The sequence below is a fragment of the Thalassophryne amazonica genome, chromosome 3, assembly GCF_902500255.1.
Source record: "Thalassophryne amazonica chromosome 3, fThaAma1.1, whole genome shotgun sequence".
Lineage (NCBI taxonomy): Eukaryota > Metazoa > Chordata > Actinopteri > Batrachoidiformes > Batrachoididae > Thalassophryne > Thalassophryne amazonica.
The window spans coordinates 118,430,124-118,448,409 of record NC_047105.1 but is presented as its reverse complement, the minus strand read 5'-3'; the positions used below and the strand labels follow the sequence as shown (position 1 = coordinate 118,448,409).

Genomic DNA, 18,286 nt, shown 5'->3' with positions numbered 1-18,286 from the left:
CCCTGGCAGTCCTAATTGATGTGCTCTTATTCTCTGGTGAGCACTTAATAACAGAATGGGACAGTTCAAGACCCTACGACTGTATAATCACATGTGTTTAGCGTCCATTCTGCTCGTTCTCTTCATCTGAACATCTAATTAGACTCAATAAACAATGAGAACAAACAACTCATTAGGCGTTTCACTCCCCCGGGTGAAACATTTTTGGATTTTTTTTGCAACCTGCCTTTAGAAAGGCTCTCATGCTCTGCACTGGATACTTGATAGATCCAGCAAGTGCAGCATCAAGAATAAAAAAAAAGAAAAGCCTTTGAAATTGCTGTGAAGCTTTTGAAGCCTGTGTCCCACCGCTCAATGCTCTCAGGGTTTTCATCTCTCCTCATCTCTCCTCATTTGCCGACTCGCTCTCAGGGCCTCGTTGAGCAGCGATAATGAACTCGGCGGAAATGCATCCACAGCCAGAACGCAATGAGCTCGTCATTCATTGCATCAACTTCAAATTTAACTTATCCTTCAAGTAGCGTTTAAAATGCAAACCAGCAGCAATGACATCGCAGCTGCCTTCCGAGCAGGCCGGTACAAAACTGCAGCACGCTTCGACAAAGCAGGAGGAGAAGGATGGAGGTGCTGCTGTATGTCATGTGACTGAGCAGGGTGCCCGAGTTTGCTGCCTGAACTTGTTTTACTCGTCAGCTTGCAAAGCTCCTTTCCTCATTTCATGCACCCATTGTGAAAGGTAAAGCGACCTTTAGGAAAAAAAAAAAAAAGTTATTCAGCACAGGATCAGTTCTGCCTGCTCTCTCCAGAAAGTAGTCCACTCTCCTACTGTGTTTCTCCAAACTTTTATCTGAGTAGATTCTGAGCCTGGGGAAACCACATATAAGCTTCTGCACAGAAGGTGGAGGATATCATGGAGAAAAAAAAAAGTTAAAAGAGGCAACCAGGCACCAGGGCAAAAAGATATTGCAATGACAGATTGGCAAGGAAAGAGCTGGAAATGCTGCAAGTAACGGAGCAAAGGTGACCAGTAAAAAAACGACTTACCCAAATGATGCAGACTTCCATTTTCGACAGGGGTAACTTCTTCTACATGGTGGGGCCATAAGGTTTATGGGGATCTCTGAGACTTCTACAGGCAATGAGGCGTGTCGCCTGGGACATAAAAAGCGAGAGGAACATTGGAGCAGGAAGCAGTTCATATTGCACATTTCATGAACATCAAGAAACTGAGAGCAGGAAAGTGGTACAGTTGCATTAAAAATGAGACACAGTGATGCATGGATGATGACGGGTTAGTATTCCAGCATAAATTGTAGAGAGACAGCCACTGGCACGCTATTTCCCACTGAGCTGAATGTTGTATTTGGCAGAAAGAGAGATTACTTCTGTCCACGGCCTGCAGCATTTTAATGCCTTCAAATCAGGACCGAGGGCTCTCGTACAGTGTATGCATTATCACAGAGAGCTGAATCAGCACACAGAGCTCTGTGCCAGGTAAGGAGCAGGGAGCAGCGGGTGGAGGGAGGCTGCAGATGAGACCTGATCAGAATGTACCAGGCTAAATGTAATGTGTGAACACAGCAGAGCATCTTGAAAAGATACGGCGAAACGACCAAACAAAGCAGATAACTGTTAGATAGCCTCCAGTTTGTATGCAAAAATGACCTTCACTGTAGTAGTGGTAAATTATTTGTATGATGATGAAAATATTATTATTATTTTTGAATGTTCTGCTTTTATTCCAAGCTGTTCTGTTTTATTTAATACCATACCATTATGTGTATATATATATATACGAGGTCTGTCCGTAAAGTATAGGTCCTTTTTATTTTTTTCAAAAACTATATGGATTTCATTCATATGTTTTTACGTCAGACATGCTTGAACCCTCGTGCGCATGCGTGAGTTTTTCCACGCCTGTCGGTGACGTCATTCGCCTGTGAGCACTCCTTGTGGGAGGAGTCGTCCAGCCCCTCGTCGGAATTCCTTTGTCTGAGAAGTTGCTGAGAGACTGGCGCTTTGTTTGATCAAAATTTTTTCTAAACCTGTGAGACACATCGAAGTGGACATGGTTCGAAAAATTAAGCTGGTCTTCAGTGAAAATTTTAACAGCTGATGAGAGATTTTTGAGGTGATTCTGTCGCTTTAAGGACTTTTCATGGTGCGAGACATCGCGCAGCGCTCCCAGGCAGCGTCATCAGCCTGTTTCAAGCTGAAAACCTCCACATTTCAGGCTCTGTTGATCCAGGACGTCGTGAGAGAACAGAGAAGTTTCAGAAGAAGTCGGTTTCAGCATTTTATCCGGATATTCCACTGTTAAAAGAGATTTTTTTAATGAAAGACGTGCGGGCGGATTGCAGCGTCGGCTCGCAGCCGCCGCGACGCTCCGCCACAGGAAAAACACCTCTGTTGGAAGCCTTGAGGACAAGTTGGAACATCTCCAGCTGATAAACAATTTCTCATATACTCACTCCACTGAAAGCCATCAAAAGCCAACTGGATTTTAACAAATGGTTATCAACACGGAGGTGTTTTTCCTGTGCCGCCGCGCCGCGTCGGCTGCGTCCCGACGCGCGGACCCGTCCGCACGGACCCGTCCGCACGTCTTTCATTAAAAAAATCTCCTTTAACAGTGGAATATCCGGATAAAATGCTGAAACTGACTTCTTCTGAAACTTCTCTGTTCTCTCACGACGTCCTGGATCAATAGAGCCTGAAATGTGGAGGTTTTAAGCTTGAAACAGGCTGATGACGCTGCCTGAGAGCGCTGAGCAACGTCTCGCACCGTGAAAAGTCCTTAAAGCGACAGAATCACCTCAAAATCTCTCATCAGCTGTTAAAATTTTCACTGAAAACTAGCTTAATTTTTCGAACCATGTCCACTTCGATGTGTCTCACAGGTTTATAAAACATTTTGATCAAACAAAGCGCCAGTCTCTCAGCAACTTCTCAGACAAAGGAATTCCAACGAGGGGCTGGACGACTCCTCCCACAAGGAGTGCTCACAGGCGAATGACGTCACCAACAGGCATGGAAAAACTCACGCATGCGCACGAGGGTTCAAGCATGTCTGACGTAAAAACATATGAATGAAATCCATATAGTTTTTGAAAAAAATAAAAAGGACCTATACTTTACGGACAGCCCTCGTATATATATATATATATATATATATATATATATATATATATATATATATATATATATATATATATATATATACCAAAGTTAAAGCACTCACTTACTCATCCTCAGCCGCTTACTCCAATTAAGGGTCACGGTGGAGCCCATCCCAGCAGTCATAGGGCGTGAGGCAGGCTACACCCTGGACAGGATGCCAGATTGTCACAGGGCCATGTATAGACAAACAAACGGTGGTGGGCACAGATCCGATAACTATTAAAGATAAAGTTTTCATTATCATATTATCTTTTCAGATAACTTTGAAAGCCATTATCGGACAATTATCTTCCAATAAATTTTTGTCCAATAACTTTTAGACCGTTAACATGGTAAACAAAAGTGAACAGATGTGTAGTTCTACCCTCTCATGAATAAACTCTCATGAATATATTCTCTGGGGTTTTAGACGTTGTTATTGTTTTTGTTTTATGTAAACATGTGAGAATCACAGGCTGTCTCTCCGTTATTTTCAATGGGAGCTGCTGTGAGCTACACTCGCTTCCTGATCATGTTGTTCTGGGGGAAAGTGAAGTTTGCTCTTTAATGTCTTGATTATTGTTCTTTACAACACTGTTTGTCCTCTTTGTTCCAGACTAATATATATAATATGTCTGAAATTCAGTTTGTGTTTATTAAATTCCACGCAGATTAAACATAGCAGACACAGATTATTTGTTATAATTGTTTTAGCAAGTTTTCAGGGTATCATGCATGCAGATGCATGCAGTTTCTTATTAATGTGATGAAAAGCATAAAAACATTACATTTTTGTAGTATAATATTTATTTACAATTGTCATTATGTGGATTCTCTATATTTTGTTTGTCTGCAGCGACTCTCTGGCGGGCAAGGGATTATGGGATACGTCAATAGGGTGAATGGCAGTGTTCTATTTATTTTGACACCGGTTATATCAGACGGTTATCTAATTACAACTTGGCTTTTTTTTTTTTTTTTTTGAAAATGCCTTTTTTTTTACAAATAAAAAATGGCATATTTTACAAAAGCACATTTATCTGTAAACACCAGGACACGATAAACCTCACATTAACATGGTTTACATAGAATGAATCATCCAATCAGTTTGAGCAGAGGCACATTTTACCCAGAATCCTTTGCAATCTATCTGTGTTTATTACAAAACTTCAGAATTAGTGCATTATTCAACATTAAAAGATATGTTATATCTTAACGTTGCACAAATGACAGAATTGACATTAATGGAGTTATTCTATCAGTATTCATTTTATTTATACACCAAATCATAACTCAGCAGGGCTTTATTTTCCAAGACCTCCGCCTGACAGCAGTGCTGTGATTGGGTAGAGAGTTGAGCTGTATGGCTCCTTGTAGCTGTTTCTGTGCTGGAAGCTATGTAGTAAACAGAAGATTCCAGCAGGGGGCAGGATGCTCAAAGACAGAAGTGCTGACTCATTGTTTGGGTCTGTTGTTGCTTTTGATGCTTCCAAAAGCAATTGTGGTGTTAAAACTCAAAATCAGCTTGTTAGCAGTTGTAAGTGTACCGGAGACAATACTGGAATTTATTGGTTATCTGTATCTTCTGATACATTTTTGGGGGGTTATTGTTTTATCTTTATCAAAGATAGCTTTTCAATTATCTGATTATCTGTTATCGAAGTAAATTTTTTGGTTATCTGTGCCCACCACTGCAAACAAGCACATTCACACCTGCATGCACACCCACACACAATTAAAAGTTTCCAGTCCACCTAATCTGCATGTCTTTGGATGTGGGAGAAAGCCGGCGTACCCGAAGGGAACCCATGCAAACACGGAGAAAACATGCAAACTCCACTCTAAAATCAACTCTAAAATCAACTCAAATCAACTCTATGACCTTCCTGCTGTGAGGAAACAGTGCTAACCACTAAGCCACCGTGCTGCCAAAATTAAAACAATCATAATGCATTAATGCAAATTCATGATAATACCACTTGTTTTTACATGTGATTAATTCATACACCTTCTGTGACCCATAGCAACGACCATAGGTTGGAACATCAGAAAGCCATGCATCAGTAACAGTTGGGGAAGGCAGCATAAACAATCCTCAAACAATCCAAGCCTGATCAAGGTATTTTTGATCCATCTGTGTCGGATTAGTTTACCTCAAGTCACTAAATAAGTATGTGCACATTGTCTGCTTTACAATAAACTGCTTTAAACAGTGCAGTCTTGCTTTGTTTGTCTCGCTCTTTCTGGTAAGCATGGAGTGGTCACAGGCTCAGAGCTTCACAATGAAAGTTTAAAAACATATATTGCTTCAAACACATAAGAAGGCTGTTTCTGGTGATATTACCTTCCTGCCAAACAATCAGGGAGTGATATCCACAAAAAAAAGAAAAGAAAAAAGATTTTCTTTGCCATCATCTGCTTAAATCCTGCTTACACAGACAATGCACAGGCATGGAGCTCCAGGGAGGAGTCAAAAGTGTAAAGGTCTACTTTTGAAAATATTTGAAGTACATCTCTCAGCATACAACAAGAGCAATAATGATAGCAATATTAATATGTATATGTCGCAGATATGAAGCATTGTCAGCATCCCACCATGTCATTCAGGTCCTTCAGACTATTTTTTGAGCAAAAGCTTCAGGGGAGCATTAACATGGCTTTCAGCTTCTTGGGGGGGAGCTGCCCCAGACTCCCCCACCTTTTTTAAGCATTTTTGTTTTTTGCCTTTGAGCTCTTGGGGGGAGGGGGGGAGGGGGGCTCCGGTGTTATAGACCTAAGGAGCACTCCTGGGTGTTGCAGGGCCTCATTCTGGACCTCTTCCTTCTCTGGGACTTCTATCGGGCCCACCCAGGCTAGCCTGGTAGGTTGCCTGGGGGCTCCCATTGAGGGTGGCGGGTACTGTTATGCTGCCTTGGTGTCTGCTCTGTTCTCCCTCCCTTTCTGTGTTTCCAGGCAGCTGTGTCACAGAGCTGATTATCTAACCTGACTGCAATCAATGCCACAATTTCAATTTAAATTTTTTCCAATTTATTTTCATTTATATAGTGCCAAATCACAAGAGTTGCCTCAAGGCGCTTCATACAAGTAAGGTCTAACCTTACTAACCCCCAGAGCAGCAGTGGTAAGGAACAACTCTCTCTGAGGAAGAAACCTCAAGCAGACCAAATTCAAAGGGGTGACCCTCTGCTTGGGCCATGCTACAGACATAAATTACAGAACAATTCACAGAAACAATTCACAAAACAAATATACAGGAAATGCTGTTGGTGCACAGGACAGGAGGGTTTCATCAGCATAGCAGTGAAACGTAATTACAAAACGCCGCAATATGTGCCCAAGGAGTGCTATATAAAGGGAGAAAAGCAGGGGGCCTAAGATGGACCCCTGTGGAACCCCAAATTCCATGTCACTAAGGTTAGAGGTAGTGTTACTGTACAAAACACAGTGAGAATGACTGGTCAAGTATGACGTCAGCGATGCAAGGGCACTCACAGTAATCCCAAAATGATTTTCTAGCCTATCAAGTAAAATATGATGATCCAGCCACCTGTTAGAAACCCAGGTCCTTCATCTCCACAATTGCCAAAAACTCAGCTCTGCCTACGTGGTACCTGGGCTCAGTTTATTCAACTGTGAATGACTCCTGTAACTGTTCATAGTTACTCCGCTTTTGTCTGTGCATTTGATAATTATGTTTCTTTTGCCTTCAGCGTTCCAGCCATGTGTCAGCTCTGTTGTGGCCACGTGGTCCTGGTTCTGGTTTCATGCACCTTCTGTTCTGGGAACTCACTACTTCAATCATTCTTGTCAATTTAGTGCCTCTCTCCTCTGGTGTCCTTCTACAAATCTGTGTCATATTCGGTTCCTCTGTTCACACATTAAATTGTTATTGACTTTATCCTGACTCCCTGCATTTTGGGTTCTAATCCTGTTTTCTGGTTTAACCATAAGAGTTTGACAAAAAAACATTCCAGCAGTACCCAAGGATCCTTCAAAGAGGAACCAAAAAGACCTACGGAATCTTCTCATCACTGTAGGTCATTGTTTAGCAGTCGCGTGTCACAACCACACAGTAAGATTAGAAGCACCTGCAAAATTAACAGCATCAAGCACCTCTGTCCATTGATTTTATGACTCCACAAGCTCTTCTGAGGGCTCTCTCGATTTCAAGGGTCATGGCCTCAAAGACACTTTTACTGCATATCGACACAATTCTTATGTCCAGATGCAGAAAGTCACAGAAAGCCTGGACCTTAGTCTTGAAGCAGGATAATTGCAAACCCAGACACTTAAATTCCTTTCTCTCAATGTTATAGTCCACATTTTAGCTCCAGTCTAAATGTTTTCAATGTTTTCCAGTTTCTCTCTGTTTGTCTCATTTAGTAGTGTTTACTTTTAGTGCTCTTATTTTGATGATCTCCCTGTCTTAGTTTTTACTTCTGGGTTGCTGACTTCTGCATTTGTGTGTCTGTGCACTTCCAGTTTTAATTATTTTATGTCCATCAAACACTACACAAAAACATCTCCGAGTCGCCATATTGTGTTATGTTCTGCAATGCTTACTCACATTCCAAGGCTTTGTGTGTACTGACTAAATGTTACCAGCCTTGCTATTGCTCTGGACCTCTGATTTTGCCCCCAGTCCTGTGATACAGTTGCAGGACTCCACCTTACTGACCTTGCTGCCATTCTGGTCTCTAGGGTGAAATTTCTTGGTTATTGAAATTGTTCCGTGTTTTGGTCTATTATACTGCCTTACCCCAGAGAGAGTGATATTGTTAATTGAACTTTGGCTGCTGAGCATGTCATGGCTTTGGAGTATGTCTTTGTGTGTCTTCCCCTAGAAGAGCAGAGGTTATTGAGGACTGGTTGGGACTGTACCAAACCTAAGCCTGAGTTCTGATGACACATTCCAGTCATACATTGCTACCATTAAACTTTATCGTTGGACAATAAAACATTCAAACCGTGCTACGTTGTGGACCTCTGCTTTGGGGTCCTTCCTTTAATTCATTATACTTGAGTGCTGTAATTAACACATAGACATCCATCCATCCATCCATCCATCTTCTTCCGCTTTATCCGGAGTTGGGTCGTGGGGGCAGCAGCTCAAGCAAAGCCGCCCAGACCTCCCGATCCATACATACCTCCCCCAGCTCCTCCGGGGGAACCCCAAGGCGTTCCCAAGCCAGCCGAGAGATGTAGTCCCTCCAGCGTGTCCTGGGTCTTCCCCAGGGCCTCCTCCCAATGGGATGTGCCCGGAACACCTCTCCAGCGAGGCGTCCAGGGGGCATCCGGACACACAGACATAAAATTTTATTTAAAATTACATGTCAAACAATTCAGAAAGCACTAACTGTTTGAACTTGGAATATACCAGCATAATTACAAACATTGCTGATTGTAACTGTGATAAGGATGTATGATTGTGACAGCCAAAAGGATGACTGCATCTTGATGACCTTCCTCCCTTCCCCTTCTCCCTTGTTTCACTTTGTGTCACCACAGCAGATCCCATCAGGCTGGGCAGGAGCCTGGCACCCAGAGAGGGTGAACCCAGAATACAAACTCCCAGACCAGGCTTTGGAGTAAAAGTAGCCGTTGTGTTTATTTCAGGCTGAGGTTCAGTACACAAGTTGTCAGGCAGCGGAACAGAGGTACAGACAGGGTAAGGCAAAAACACAGTCATATCCAGGCAGGGGTTGGAGGCACGAGCAAACACGGACATAAGGGCTGAGGCAAAAAGCGTGGTCAAGTAACAGAGCAAGATACAGTTACATGGCAAGACAAATCAGGACTGGATACAAAAGGCTGGAATGTGTGCTAGAAGCGACGACAAACTGGCAAAGGCGTGGTGGCTGGAAGGAGATTCAATAAGCAGGTGTTAACAAGGTGCACGTGAGGAGAAGGATCTAGAAAGGGGGCGTGGCTGATGGACAAAGAGTATGGATAGTGAGGAAGGGGGTGCCCAAAGTGGAGTGATGCAATAGACAAAGACACGTGAGCTGGTGCAAGAGCGGGAGTAAATGAAAACATAAAGCAGACTGGATCAAAGTATGAGAGGAGGGCACAGAGCTGGTGAAGTGGCATGTCGTGATAACACAAACAGAGATGTTAGAGGGAACAACAAGAAAAACAGAGACTACACGATAACAGATATAAAACCCAATGTTATATTGGAACTGGTAACACAAATGAGAAAATATTCAAGTGATAAAGTAATGATCAATAATGCAACCACAAAACTGCTGAAGAAAACTAGAACAGAACAGAAACCAAAAACCTGATACTAAAGCAGAACAGATAAAAACAGAAAAGAGAATAGCAAAAATAAACAGAGGATAACTAAATGGTAAACATTGAAAACACAGACTGACTGAGCAAAGCAAGAACGGAACTAAACCATGACAGAAGTATGAAAAGTAACAAAGGAAACAAAGTGACAAAGCAAAATAGAACAGAGAGAAAACATATGATGAAAAGAAACAACTAATGAAGCAAACCAGGAGCAGATGGTGAGTAGAAGAAAGGAGGAATAAACAAAACTAACACCCCGCTCAGGGCCAAAACTTGACAGATCAAAGATGGATCTGTATGTTGATCCACCTCATCAAGGCAAACGACTCTGAAATAGATTGCTAAGGGCCCGGTCCCATTGGCGTTTAGGAGGATTTGCATATCAATCAATCAATCAACTTTTTTCTTATATAGCGCCAAATCACAACAAACAGTTGCCCCAAGGCGCTCCATATGGATTGTGCACAAAATTGGCTCATATTCGCTTAACATCCGCAATATCCGTGAAACATGCTTGTATGAGTCGGCCGACACCCGCACACGTCAGCAATTATCCGCAGAGGCACGTTTTTCCATTGCCAGGATTTTTGAGCTGCACAAAATTTTGGCTGTGGATGAGATCCGCCTTACATACTCCATACATACTCAATACATACACAATTCATACTCAATCTATGCACTGTATATTCGCCATCATCTGCTGATATCCACAACTGACAGGGATTTGCGGCTTGGCAGTGGACTGGGACAGTGTGTAAAACAAATATTTTGCGTGCCTATCATGTCCACATCACAAACTAAAATAAGCTGTAGCGACTGCATACAGATTGGCCACAAAGTTTCTGTGTAGGCTCTCAGTTGTCCAGGTGGTTTCCATAGTAGAGAAGCTTGACTCTTCGACTGGACTGAGTTGCTTGATGCAAGGACGTTTCGCTTCAAATCGCAGAAGCTTCCTCAGCTAAAATTCTTGCTCCTTCCTCAGCTCCTCCTCCTCAGCTAAAATTCTTGCTCTGGTAGTCTGACTTCTGTCTTGATTCTTGTAGAGAAGAAAATACATGTATTATATGAAAATGTATTATGTATTATATGTGTACATATACATACATACATACATACATATACATGTATTATAAGAAAATACATGTATTTTCTTCTCTACAAGAGTCAAGACAGAAGTCAGACTACCAGAGCAAGAATTTTAGCTGAGGAAGCTTCTGCAATTTGAAGCGAAACGTCCTTGCGTCAAGCAACCTAGTCCAGTCGAAGATTCAAGCTTCTCTACTACTGGCCACGAATAAAGCATTTTTATTACGTCTGCTTTGCATCTGATTTGCGGCAGATGCAAATCAGATGCGCTGTGTTCACAGCTGGACGCCGTTCTATGTTCTACCGGCTGCCACGTGCTCTGCGCTGGATGCTGCACATATAAAATAATTATTTCATGGCGGATTAATCATTTTCTTCTGCAAATTGGCTTTTGAAAACAGCCCTAATCACTTCCTGAATCACAGAGGAAGCTGCAGCTGGCATTTTGAGCCTTCTAAAAAGCTAATTATTTCACTTGTTTACATTGTCAAGGCTTGATAAAACAGTTGCATGTTTTTTCCTTCTTGTCTGCAGCGCTTACAGTATTTATTCCTATGTTTATAACAGATTTAACTTCTTGTTATAATCGTTCAGTACTCGCCCTGTTCACTTGTCCAAATCCAGCAAACGCTCCAGAGGCTGTATTGTTGGTGGGAACAGTGATGCTGAAAGGCCTGAGTGTGCTTCTTTTATGACCGCAATGCAGATGCCGTGCACGCACAACACGTGCCCGATGCATTCATAATACACCTGTAATACTGCAGTGATAATCACAATGCGTCCGATCCGTTTCCTCACTACATGCGTTATACAACCGTGATAAGTCATATATTCGCTGTACATTATTAATATATCCGTAATTCATACTGCGACATTTGTCATTTTTGCCAGGCCCTTAAATATTGTTAATCTGTCTGTTATTTTCTGTTTTGTTTGTTTGTTTGTTTTTTTCCATTTGGAGGTCCTCCAAATTCACATTGGTTGTTGTGATGAATTGCACAGAGCAAAGGTTTCAGGTCATCATCCATCCAAAAAAAGAAGCAATTTTATTCAACCAAAAACATTTTGAATCCACATTTTTGCAGAGTCAAAATGCAAAAAGTGCTTCATGCACCAAACACAATAACTGTTGAAGTCACTCTGGGATGTGTCAATATTGCTATGTACTTGAAACTGTTGTGTGGGCCGCTGAAGAGGAGGTACTGCTGGCCCACCACCAGAGGACGCCCTGCCTGAAGTGCGGGCTTCAGGCACGAGAGGACGCCCTGTCCCGGGTCCATGAAGAGGAAGTCAAAACCGAGCTGTCAGATCCACCGGATCCTATCATTCCCGAGTCCACTATCGTGGCCAACCTCACCTGGGACGTGGAGAAGACCGTCCGGGAGGCCCTGGCACGGAACCCGGACCCAGGGACCGGCCCTAAGACCAGACTTTACATCCCACCAGAAGCCAGAGCTGCAGTCTAGGACTTTTGTCATGGTTCCAAGCTCTCCTGTCACCCAGGGGTGCGAAGAACCGTGGCAGTGGTCCGGCAGCGCTTCTGGTGGGCGTCCATGGAAGGCGACGTCCAGGAGTATGTCCAGGCCTGTACCACCTGTGCCAGGGGCAAGGCAGACCATCAGAAAGCACAAGGACTCCTCCATCCGTTGCCTGTGCCTCATCGCCCCTGGTCCCATATTGGCCTGGACTTCGTCACGGGCCTCCCGCCGTCCCAGGGCATGACCATCATCCTCACGATAGTGCACTGGTTCTCCAAGGCGGCCCACTTCGTGGCCCTCCCGAAGCTCCCGACGGCCCAGGAGACCGCAGACCTCCTGGTCCACCATGTCGTGCGTCTGCATGGGATTCCATCCGACGTCGTCTCAGACCGTGGTCCCCAGTTCTCCTCGCAAGTCTGGAGGAGTTTCTGTCGGGAACTGGGGGCCACTGTAAGCCTCTCGTCCGGGTACCATCCCCAGACGAATGGACAGGCAGAGCGGGCGAACCAGGATTTGGAGCAGGCCCTCCGCTGCGTGACCTCCACACACCCGATGGCCTGGAGCAACCATCTGGCCTGGATCGAGTATGCTCACAACAGCCAAATTTCATCTGCCACTGGCCTCTCCCCGTTCAAAGTATGTTTGGGGTACCAGCCCCCATTGTTTCCGCTTGTGGAGGGAGAGGTCGGGGTGCCGTCGGTCCAGGCCCATCTGAGGAGGTGCCGTCGGGTGTGGCGCACTGCCCGCTCTGCCCTGCTCAAAGCCCGGACGAGGGCCAAGGCCCCTGCATACCAGCCTGGGCAGGAGGTTTGGTTGTCAACGAAGGACATGCCATTGCAAGTGGAATCCCCAAAACTGAAAGACCGATACATTGGACCATTCACAATCCTCAAGGTTCTCAGTCCGGCCGCAGTGAAGCTGAAGCTGCCAGCTTCACTGCGGATCCACCCAGTTTTCCATGTTTCCCGCATCAAACCATACCATGCCTCTTCCCTCTGCGCCCCCGGACCGGTGCCGCCTCCTGCCCGGATCATCGACGGGGAGCCTGCTTGGACTGTGCGCAGGCTCCTGGCCGTCCGTCGTCAGGGCCGGGGATTCCAGTATTTGGTGGACTGGAAGGTTTATGGACCTGAAGAACGCTCCTGGGTGAAGAGGAGCTTCATCCTGGACCCGGCCCTCCTGGCCGATTTCTACCGCCGACATCCGGACAAACCTGGTCGGGCCCATTGAGGGGGGGGGGTCCTGTTGTGTGGGCCTCTGTTGAAGAGGTACTGCTGGCCCACCACCAGAGGGCGCCCTGCCTGAAATGCGGGCTTCAGGCACGAGAGGGTGCAGCCACCTCCCAGAAGCAGTCTGGAGTGACAGCTGTCACACATCAACCATCAATCACCACATCCCATAAAAGCCGGGCAGCAACTCCATCTTCCTGCCGAGAAATCGTCAAACCATTCAGGTAAAATGACTCATAATAAGTTCGCAGCTAAGCGTAGTTGTAACGTCCTTTGCATCTAGGCTTGGAGAGCTGTTTAACTATCAATTCTGAGTTTGCAGACGTAACCCGTTACACTTGCAGCTGGAGCTGAGGTTGTAGAAGTCGGGAGGAGTTGGCGTTCCCGCTCCTCAGCAGTTAAGTGTAATTTGGGATCTGCACAAACTGTGGATACTGTGAGATCAGGAGGTGAAAGTGTTTTTCCCCACTGGAAAGGAACTGCTTGCTGACTGTTTTACTGGGTGTGTGCACACACACCCACCATTAATTGTTTCTGCTTCCTGCCAGCAGTACCAGATCTGACAGCTGGAGACGGTGGCCACCTGGGGACTCAGGACTTGATGGCTCCAGTGTGCTCCAGATCCGTTGGCAGTGGAAATCATGTCACCTTTGTACATTGATTGACTCCAAAAACTGTGATTGTTTGTATTTCGTTATGCACTTCACAACAGTAAATTGTTGTTTTTGGCTTATTCATTGTCCGTTCATTTACGCCCCCTGTTGTGGGTCCATGTCTCTACACTTTCCCAACAGAAACGACGAAGAAGAAGCTGATATGGCTGAGTATAGACACCGATATTTTTGGATATATGTCAGTATGGTTGCATGCATTCGTCGTTCGTAACCTGCATGGTTACATTGTGTCCATGTTAATGTGGACAGACTCAAAGACACAACCTTTCTGCCACTTCCAATGTGGCCCTTTCATAGCTCCCCAAGAAGATTAAGGATACTTTACACATCCATCAGGGAGAGCACACTCTGGAGTCAAGTACACTTTAATGACTCTCAAGAGAAACTTGGAAAAAAAATGACCTTGTTTGTTTTACAACAGACTCTCCCCCCTAAGACTGGGCATACCATAGAATCTTTCCTTTTGAAACTGAAAAAGCTGCCTAGCTGAGTGACAACAGCAACAAGAAATCCACTTGCTGTACAGAATTTTTTGATAGCTATATCCTGGACACCCGAGAACTTCCATCAAGAGATACACCATTATGCTTCCATTTATTTACACTCACCTAATCTGTTCGAGTGGTACAGGGTCCTCAGAGACTCTCTGACTGTACACTGAGTGGGAGGCAGGAAATCCCCTAGAAAGGCTGAGGGTCCACAGTGCTTTAAGAGACTATTTGTGGACACATTTATATTTACAGTGAATATAGAGCAGCACATTGTCTGAAATGGCATATATTTGGACAGACAGAGGAAGCTGGGGAAACAACATAGACCTCTTAGTGTTACATAACAACGCTGACCATTGCATCACCGTCACACAACTACCCAGTTCAAATCTAAGCATACAATGGTCAAAAAAGTCCCCTAATGTTTCACAATCTCAAAATGTAACAAGCCATCTTCAATTGCTTTTCAGGATTCGGGTCGCGGGGGCAACAGCTCCAGCAGGGGACCCTAGACTTCCCTTTCCCATGCCACATTGACCACCTCTGACTGGGGGATCCCAAGGTGTTACCAGGCCAGTGTGGAGATATAATCTCTCCATCTACTCCTGGGTCTTCCCTGGGGTCTTCTCCCAGATGGACGTGCCTGGAACACCTCCTTAGGGAGGCACCCAGGAGGCATCCTTACCAGATGCCCGAACCTCCTCAGCTGGCTCCTTTTAACGCGAAGGAGCAGCGACTCTACTCCAAGCTCCCCATGGATGACCAAACATCTCACACAGTCTCTAAGGGAGACATCAGCCACTCTCCTGAGGAAGCCCATTTCGGCCACTTGCATCCGCAATCTAGTTCTTTTGGTCATGATCCAAAAAATGGTCACCTATGGTCATGACCATAGGTGAGAGTAGGAACAAAGACTGACCAGTAGATCGAGAGCTTCGCCTTTTGGGTCAGCTCCCTTTTTGTCACAACAGTACAGTAGAGCAAATGCAATACAGTAGTAGTAGAATGTGGGACTGTATGAATGTGTGTGTGTGTGGGAGTGCTTAATGCATCCATAGGGGGTGGGGTGATGGGTGATTTTTTTTTTTTTTTTTACTGTTGTAATTGTATTGTAATATATTTTGTGTTTAGGGCTCCTTTTATAAGCTAAGGTAGCTTCTTGGGAGATCCTTTTTACAAGTTTCAAGAAAGCTTCCTCAAATGCATACTTCTTGAAATGTAAATGAAAGTTAAAGTTAAAGGAATACTCGGCTCAGTAGAGCTCTGACTCTTTGTCAGCCTGGCTACAGTGCTGAAAAGAAACCTGTGGTTGTTCTTATTTTCTTCAATTAGTGATGAGTAATAAGATGTCCTAGCTTTACCTAGGGCTTTTTTTTATAGAGCAACAGACTCTTTTTTTTCAGGCTAAGTGAAGATCTTCTAAATTAGTGAGACGCCATTTCCTCTCCAATTTACGGGTTATCTGCTTTAAGCTGCGAGTTTGTGAGTTATACCACGGAGTCAGGCACTTCTGATTTAAAGCTCTCTTTTTCAGAGGAGCTACAGCGTCCAAAGTTGTCTTCAATGAGGATGTAAAACTACTGACGAGATACTCTATCTCACTTACAGAGTTTAGGTAGCTACTCTGCACTGTGTTGGTATATGGCATTAGAGAACATAAAGAAGGAATCATATCCTTAAACCTAGTTACAGTGCTTTCTGAAAGACTTCTAGTGTAATGAAACTTATTCCCCACTGCTGGGTAGTCCATCAGAGTAAATGTAAATGTTATTAAGAAATGATCAGACAGAAGGGAGTTTTCAGGGAATACTGTTAAGTCTTCAATTTCCATACCATAAGTCAGAACAAGATCTAAGATATGATTAAAGTGGTGGGTGGACTCATTTACATTTTGAGCAAAGCCAATTGAGTCTAATAATAGATTAAATGCAGTGTTGAGACTGTCATTCTCAGCATCTGTGTGGATGTTAAAATCGCCCACTATAATTATCTTATCTGAGCTAAGCACTAAGTCAGACAAAAGGTCTGAAAATTCACAGAGAAACTCACAGTAACGACCAGGTGGACGATAGATAATAACAAATAAAACCGTTTTTTGGGACTTCCAATTTGGATGGACAAGACTAAGAGTCAAGCTTTCAAATGAATTAAAGCTCTGTCTGGGTTTTTGATTAATTAATAAGCTGGAATGGAAGATTGCTGCTAATCCTCCCCCTTGGCCCGTGCTACGAGCGTTCTGGCAGTTAGTGTGACTGGGGGGTGTTGACTCATTTAGACTAACATATTCATCCTGCTGTAACCAGGTTTCTGTAAGGCAGAATAAATCAATATGTTGATCATTTACTAACAGGGACTTAGAAGAGAGAGACCTAATGTTTAATAGACCACATTTAACTGTTTTAGTCTTTGGTGCAGTTGAAGGTGCTATATTATTTTTTCTTTTTGAATTTTTATGCTTAAATAGATTTTTGCTGGTTATTGGTGGTCTGGGAGCAGGCACCATCTCTACGGGGATGGGGTAATGAGGGGATGGCAGGGGGAGAGAACCTGCAGAGAGGTGTGTAAGACTACAACTCTGCTTCCTGGTCCCAACCCTGGATAGTCACGGTTTGGAGGGTTTAATAAAATTGGCCAGATTTCTAGAAATGAGAGCTGCTCCATCCAAAGTGGGATGGATGCCATCTCTCCTAACAAGACCAGGTTTTCCCCAGAAGCTTTGCCAATTATCTATGAAGCCCACCTCATTTTTGGACACCACTCAGACAGCCAGCAATTCAAGGAGAACATGCGGCTAAACATGTCACTCCCGGTCAATCAAATCTCACACTTCAGAAATGACCAATCATAGCAGAGACATTACCCTAGCTCTATGGAGGTTCCCTCCTCCATAGTGCCAAAAACCCTCCCCATAGTACCATACGTTTCAAGCAAAAGAGCAGAAATATACTTCGCATGAGCAGAAATCCACTGTGCGCAAGCCGAAATCCAGTTCGAGATGGTGGGGGAAGGGGGCAGTGGTCACATGTTCCTCATTGCTTGGAGCACGTTTTTCCTCGCTCAAAGAGCAGTTTCCTCTGAGTATGCATGTGAGCAGAGATAATTTACATGCTCACAGTTAAAATCTTCAAGTGTGAAACAATATTATTCGCCCGAAAGCATGTATTAAAGATTAGATTGTTTCGGTAATTGTTATCATATGTGCACAATTATTATCATCATCATGATGACCATTATTATTATTATTATTATTATTATTATTATTATTATTATTATTATTATTATTATTATATTTTTACTTCTATCTATCTTCTAATGAGAAACATTTGATCTTTAAATGGACCACAATGTATCATCCATGTATTATTAACATATTTAGAATTATATTACATAATTACATTGAACTTACTAAATAAAATCACACACACACACACACACACACATGCTTTTAATATATAGATGATTTACTATCCCTTACTGCATTGGCGTATGAGTCCAGAATGTAAACATCATTGTCCATTGTTATTAGCTAATATATGTAGCTTCTCTAAAAATATTAGTTCTATCAATATTTGGTTTTGCTACCATCCATCCTTGACCCCAAAATACGTTAATATATGAAATGGGAAATTTCAGCTTTCCCCAGTTTGTGCATGATCAAAATGCATGCATGCACACACGCACACACGCAAACACATATGCATGCATGCAGAGTTTTTTTGCATTTGCTGCACCCTGCTGTAAGTAGGTGCTTTTAATTGGACAAACAGAGACTGTGGCAGAAGACATTAAAAGCACTGCACCTTTCACTTATGGTACTTGGAGCATGACACTTAATTCAGTCATGGTAAAAGCAACATAGCACTGAACTAAAA

General features: G+C 43.7%; 1 protein-coding gene across 1 annotated transcript in view; it reads right to left on the bottom strand.

Annotated features, from left to right (window-relative positions):
• iqsec1b (IQ motif and Sec7 domain ArfGEF 1b) overlaps positions 1 to 18,286 on the bottom strand; it is a 741,654-nt gene that overhangs the window by 460,569 nt on the left and 262,799 nt on the right. Inside the window, 1 exon segment of the mRNA XM_034167371.1 lies at positions 1,045 to 1,152. Coding sequence (XP_034023262.1) covers positions 1,045 to 1,152 — 108 coding nt within the window.